Source organism: Montipora foliosa, chromosome 6 (assembly GCF_036669935.1).
Source record: "Montipora foliosa isolate CH-2021 chromosome 6, ASM3666993v2, whole genome shotgun sequence".
In the NCBI taxonomy this organism is placed as follows: domain Eukaryota; kingdom Metazoa; phylum Cnidaria; class Anthozoa; order Scleractinia; family Acroporidae; genus Montipora; species Montipora foliosa.
The window spans coordinates 46,732,459-46,739,117 of record NC_090874.1 but is presented as its reverse complement, the minus strand read 5'-3'; the positions used below and the strand labels follow the sequence as shown (position 1 = coordinate 46,739,117).

General features: G+C 37.5%; 1 protein-coding gene across 1 annotated transcript in view; it reads left to right on the top strand.

The window, feature by feature from the left end:
- The first annotated feature begins 5,367 nt into the window (after nucleotides 1–5,367).
- LOC138004897 (uncharacterized) overlaps nucleotides 5,368–6,659 on the top strand; it is a 2,552-nt gene continuing 1,260 nt past the window's right edge. Inside the window, exons 1-2 of the mRNA XM_068851197.1 lie at nucleotides 5,368–5,797; nucleotides 5,921–6,659. The exon at nucleotides 5,921–6,659 is cut by the window's right edge and continues 1,260 nt beyond it. Of these exons, the coding sequence (XP_068707298.1) occupies nucleotides 5,387–5,797; nucleotides 5,921–6,659 (1,150 nt within the window). The 5' untranslated portion in view covers nucleotides 5,368–5,386. The remainder of the gene's footprint in view (nucleotides 5,798–5,920) is intronic.

Genomic DNA, 6,659 nt, shown 5'->3' with positions numbered 1-6,659 from the left:
ATTATTATTAAAATTTAAATAACAAAAGAATTGTTTATAAAGAGCGAAGTTTCCTATACATTTATTTACTGCACTATTATGCCGTTTAAACTGGTTCTTGAGTGTTAATTATGGAATAACACAAATACAAAATTGCTGAAAGAGTCACTGCTATTTAAAATACCAAGAGAATTAGACGCACAAAACGTCAGAAGTGAAGTCCTTAATAAAGTTCAGCTTAATATTTAGCCTGAATTATTAAATGCGCATCGCCCACAATGCTGCGACACATCCGGGACTTTTCCCTGCTTTGCAGCGCTAAATTCGAAAGCTAATTGGGGAATTGTACAGAAAACAATAAAGAAAGTCGGCCGAAAGCCGGGAGAACCGCTTGAAAATTCTTTTATTACGGGATAACTATTCAGTTTACAATCAAGTATTCATATGGCTTTTGTTGTAAAGAAGTTAATAAAAAAAATGTGACTGTTCTTACGTCGGTGGTTCAATTAGAAGTATTATTTTTTTGGCCTCAAAAGTAGCTATTTCGGCACTTTGTTTGTATGGCTTGGACAACTTCAGACAGAAAATTTCGAAAAATAAGAGGTGAGGAAATGAGTATTCATATGGCTTTTTTTACTTGATACTCAAAGATGGTCCTGCCGAATTTTCGCGGGATTCCGATCAGTAGAAGTAGTATTTTTTTAGCCTTTCCTTCAACCAAACCCCGAACCTCAGAGATTACGTGCAAATTTGCCCCTACAATTTTCCCACGGGGATTAAGTTGGCTAATTTTAAATTTCCCGCGAGTGTTGTAATTAAGTCATAGTCCCGCCCTCAAAAACAATGTTGCACTCGTCACATTAAAGAGCTACTGAAAGGTAATGCGACCCAGCGAGGTGTGACTTTTTTAAAATGAACTTTATGTATTTCCACGATTGTGGCCGTTTAAAGTTTGCTGCTTTTAGCGCACGCTTCAGTTACATTATGAACACATTATGTCAGAAAACGGATCCAAATTTCACTTCAGAAAGGCTATCTTTCTCACCTCGAGTTTAGCGTTTTCTACGTCTTCACTTCTGGAAACGTACTTCCTCCTTAAAAAAGATTTATAGTCCATGATGCAATCCGACATTATCCAGTAGCTTTTAACGTTACTCAGATGGTTATCTCTCAAAATTAATTCCCAATCTTGACCAGTTTCAATTGTTTCATGACAGTCAAAATACTTTTGAATGCAGCCAAATCGCCTGTCACAAATGGAGTAAGAAAGTCCCTTCAACAAAAATTTAAGGTCAATTCGCAAAAACACTTCTTCTTTTATGAGGTATTCCAGAAAAAAGAATAGATAGCAGTCTTTAAACTGTGATGGAGAATTATGTGACCAGAGGATTAGGTGATTAAATGGTCCATATTTTTCATGAAGTATTTTTAATAGGTAACTCAGCAAGGATACTACCTCGTTCGGACCGCATCCCCCAATGGTTTTATCATTAAAAAAAACAGTGTGTAATGTCTTCGTTTGCACAGTAGATTCCAAAAACGTTGGTGTTTAGTTTTCTGGCATAATGTGAGTCTTGCGAAGAAACCTTTGGTGTCTGCAACACCTAGGTATAACAAGTACAAACAACTGTTAATAGAATTATCTTGAGATGACCCGTTCATGCACAGATAAAGTAATTAAATATAAAACATATGACTCAGTCCCATGAAAAAAAGGATGAGGGCATTGAAAAATTCAAGCCGGGTAAAGGTAGGGCTCCAGCTCGCAATATGTTGCATTATTACTATTTTTGGCATTGGTCAAACCTTATGGTAATCCATTTGTAGTGTAAGAACCTTTGGTAACATAATGTGTCTAAGGCTTCTTTGCCTCAAATGTCGGGTTTACAGAGGTTATTTTGGGTAAGTGAATTTTTTTTATGGCAATTCGGAGCAGGCAATGGACATTTTGTAGTAAAAGAATACAAACAAAGAAACAAAATCTAGATGTTACTTTAAAATGACACACGCAATTCAAGGTAATTTTCTATATTAACCAGAATTTTCCGAAAATCTCGCAATCACGTTTTTTATCTACGTTTCGATTGCAACAGGCATCACTTGTATTACTGTTGCCATTTGCGTCAAATCACAACAGGTCATTTCCTCACCCCATACGTATGAGAAAGAAAGAGCTGTCAAGGAGTTCCATGCTATCACAATCAATATTTGTCTCTTTTTGTATTTGAGTCGAACGGCACAGAATTTATTATCCAAATTAATGACATTTGTTGTGATCAATTAGCCTCGTTAAGTCTTGGCGTTACTAGAACACTTTAACTTAAGTGTGGGTGTCAACAGCTTCATGCGTCATTAATATAAGAGTTACATCATCGCCAATGGCTTTTCTTTCTTGTGTTACTGGAACTAAGTGATCAGGATTTAAATCACCAGCTTGCTTTTTCTTGATGAACGAGACAATTCTTGGTTTTTCCCTTGTGTTCAGCGTGAATCTTACGAAGGTCGTTTCAGTGATGCAATCCGGCGTTATCCAGTAGCTTTTAATGTTACTCAGATGGCTATATCTCAAAATGAATTCCCAATCTTGAGGAGTTTCAATTGTTTCTTGACAGTCAAAATACTTTTGAATGCAGCCAAATCGCCTGTCACAAATGGAGTAAGAATGTCCCTCCAACAAAAATTTAAGGTCAATTCGCAAAAAGACTTCTGCTTTTATGAGTCCAGAAAAAAGAATAGATAGCACTCTTTAAAGTGTGATGGAGAATTATCTGACCAAAGGATAAGGTGATGAAATGGTCCATATTTTTCATGAAGTATTTTTAATAGGTAGCTCAGCAAGGATACTACCTCGTTTGGACCACATCCCCCAATGGTTTCATCGTAAAAAAAAACAGGGTATAATGTCTTCGTTTGCACAGTAGATTTCGAAAAGGTTGGTTTTTAGTTTTCTGGCATAATGTGAGTCTTGCGAAGAAACCTTTGGTGTCTGCAACACTTAAGTATAACAAGTAGAAACAACTGGTAATAGAAATATCTTGAGATGACCCGTTCATGCATAGATAGAGTAATTAAATATAAAACATCTGATTCAGTCCGATGAAAAAAAGGATGAGGGCATTGAAAAACTCAAGCCAGGTAAAGGTAGGGCTCCAGCTCGCAATATGTTGCATTATTACTATTTTTGGCATTGGTCAAACCTTATGGTAATCCATTTGTAGTGTAATAACCTTTGGTAACATAATGTGTCTAAGGCTTCTTTGCCTCAAATGTCGGGTTCACAGAGGTTATTTTGGGTAAGTGAATTTTTTTTATGGCAATTCGGAGCAGGCAATGGACATTTTGTAGTAAAAGAAAACAAACAAAGAAACAAAATCTAGATGTTACTTTAAAATGACACACGCAATTCAAGGTAATTTTCTATATTAACCAGAATTTTCCGAAAATCTCGCAATCACGTTTTTTATCTACGTTTCGATTGCAACAGGCATCACTTGTATTACTGTTGCCATTTGCGTCAAATCACAACAGGTCATTTCCTCACCCCATACGTATGAGAAAGAAAGAGCTGTCAAGGAGTTCCATGCTATCACAATCAATATTTGTCTCTCTTTGTATTTGAGTCGAACGGCACAGAATTTATTATCCAAATTAATGACATTTGTTGTGATCAATTAGCCTCGTTAAGTCTTGGCATTACTAGAACACTTGAACTTAAGTGTGGGTGTCAACAGCTTCATGCGTCATTAATATAAGAGTTACATCATCGCCAATGGCTTTTCTTTCTTGTGTTACTGGAACTAAGTGATCAGGATTTAAATCACCAGCTTGCTTTTTCTTGATGAACGAGACAATTCTTGGTTTTTCCCTTGTGTTCAGCGTGAATCTTACGAAGGTCGTTTCAGTGTGCTTGCATAGACGCAAGTTTCCTTCTTGATGTTCCATTTCTTGGTACCCCAAATTAAAAAAGGCTATCTTTCTCACCTCGACTTTAGCGTTTTCCACGTCTTCACTTCTGCAAACGTTATTTTTCCTTAAAAAAGATTTATAGTCCATGATGCAATCCGGCGTTATCCAGTAGCTTGTAATGTTACTCAGATGGCTATCTCTCAAAATTAATTCCCAATCTTGAGGAGTTTCAATTGTTTCATGACAGTCAAAATACGATTGAATGCAGCCAAATCGCCTGTCACAAATGGAGTAAGAATGTCCCTCCAACAAAAATTTAAGGTCAATTCGCAAAAACACTTCTTCTTTTATGAGGTATTCCAGAAAAAAGAATAGATAGCACTCCTTAAAGTGTGATGGAGAATTATCTGACCAAAGGATAAGGTGATGAAATGGTCCATATTTTTCATGAAGTATTTTTAATAGGTAACTCAGCAAGGATACTACATCATTCGGACCGCATCCCCCAATGGTCTCATCGTTAAAAAACAGTGTATAATGTCTTCGTTTGCACAGTAGATTCCGAAAAGGTTGGTTTTTAGTTTTCTGGCATAATGTGAGTCTCGCGAAGAAACCTTTGGTGTCTGCAACACATAAGTGTAACAAGTAGAAACAACTGTTGATAGAATTATCTTGAGATGACCCGTTCATGCATAGATAAAGTAATTAAATATAAAACATTTGATTCAGTCCGATGAAAAAAAGGATGAGGGCATTGAAAAACTCAAGCCGGGTAAAGGTAGGGCTCCAGCTCGCAATATGTTGAATTATTACTGTTTTTTGCTTTGTCAAACCTTATGGTAATCCATTTGTAGTGTAAGAACCTTTGGTAACATAATGTGTCTAAGGCTTGTGTGCCTCAAATGTCGGGTTCACAGAGGTTATTGTGCGTAAGTGAACTTTTTTTATGGCAATTTGAAGCAGGCAATGGATATTTTGTAGTAAAAGAAAACAAGCAAATAAACAAACAAAATCTAGATGTTACTGAAATGACGCAGGCAATTCAAGGTAATTTTGTATAGTAACCAGAATTTTCCGAAAATGTCGCAATCACGTTTTTTATCTACGTTTCGATTGCAACAGGCGTCACCTGTATTACTGTTGCCATTTGCGTGAAATCACAACAGGTCATTTCCTCACCCCATACGTATGAGAAAGAAAGAGCTGTCAAGGAGTTCCATGCTATCACAATATTTGCCTCTTTTTGTATTTGAAACGAACGGCACAGAATTTATCATCCAAATTAATGACATTTGTTGTGATCAATTAGCCTCGTTAAGTCTTGGCGTTACTAGAACACTTGAACTTAAGTGTGGGTGTCCACAGATTCATGCGTCATTAATATAAGAGTTACATCATCGCGAATAGCTTTTATTTCTTGTGTTACTGGAACTAAGTGATCAGGATTGAAATCACCAGGTTGCTTTTTCTTGACGAATTCTCTTTTTTCACGCATCCCACAATGCTTCGCGCCTTGGGGGGTAAACAGAACTTTTTCATTTGGTTTCGTGTTACAGCGCTGCGTATGAACATGGGGAAAAATGATTTCTGTTGCGCCCCTGGTTGTTCTAATACTAGAAAAATGAGAGGAGATTTGCAGTTTTATCGTATTCCAAAGGATATTAACCGAAGAAAGGTTTGGTTGAAGAGAATCCGTAGAAAGAACTTCTCGCCGACTGACAACACGCGGCTCTGCTCCGTGCATTTCTTTGGAGGTCAGAAATCTGATGAAATTGACAGTGTATCCTACAGTCCTTCCATTTTTAAACACAGCCATGTGAAACCAAAGCTTACAAGGTCAACAAAAAACAGCTTAGCGGCGACCAGAGTGTCAAATGCACCCCCACATGTCCGAAGGAAAAGTCCAAAACCGGTAAGGAGTACTTTGTCTTTTGACGAGGGGATCCGGGACGTTTGATTTTACATTCCTTGTGTGAAATAATCGGGCCCAATACATTCTGAACGGTTTTCTTTCTGTTTTTTCGTTTTCGTTTAGCATGCGGAAACTGCAAAAGGGCGTCCCAAACCAGAGGTTTGTACTCCAGAAAATCATAAAGTGTGGAGTCAGTGTTTACCAGCAGACCATCCCTTAAAAGAGCATGATTATTGCAAGGGCCAGGTAGATTTGCAGTCAATGAATATGGAACAATCCGTAGTCAATGAACTGCTAGAGGTGCACTGCAGAATAAAAGAACTTGAAGAGGAAAATGAAAATCTCCGTTCAAAATGCCTTCTTCTAGAACAAGTAAGACTTGATGACAGGAAATTCCAATTTTGGACTGGGTTCCCCAACTATGAAACCTTTACAGCTTTGTTTCACTACCTGGAAGGTGTTGGAGCCATAGCAAGAATGAGACACTGGAGAGGTAGTGAAATGTGTTCAAAGGATCCTTACCCAAAGAAAGCAGCTAGAATAGCCAAGATGACTCCAGAAGAGGAACTATTCATGGTTCTTGTACGATTAAGGGTAGGACTGACCGTAACTGACTTGTCATTAAGGTTTGGAATAAGCGAGTCTAGTGTCAGCAAGATCTTTACCTCATGGATTAATCTGCTGTTCTTTCATTTAAAAGATTTGTGTGAAATGCCAGAGAGTGAAATGGATGGAAAGGCAAAGCAGTTTTCCAAATTCCCATGCTTGAAAGTAATCATTGATTGTACAGAAATTTTTACTCAAAAGCCTTCGTGCCTACAAGCGAACAAAGAAATCTACTCCAATTACAAAGGTCACACAA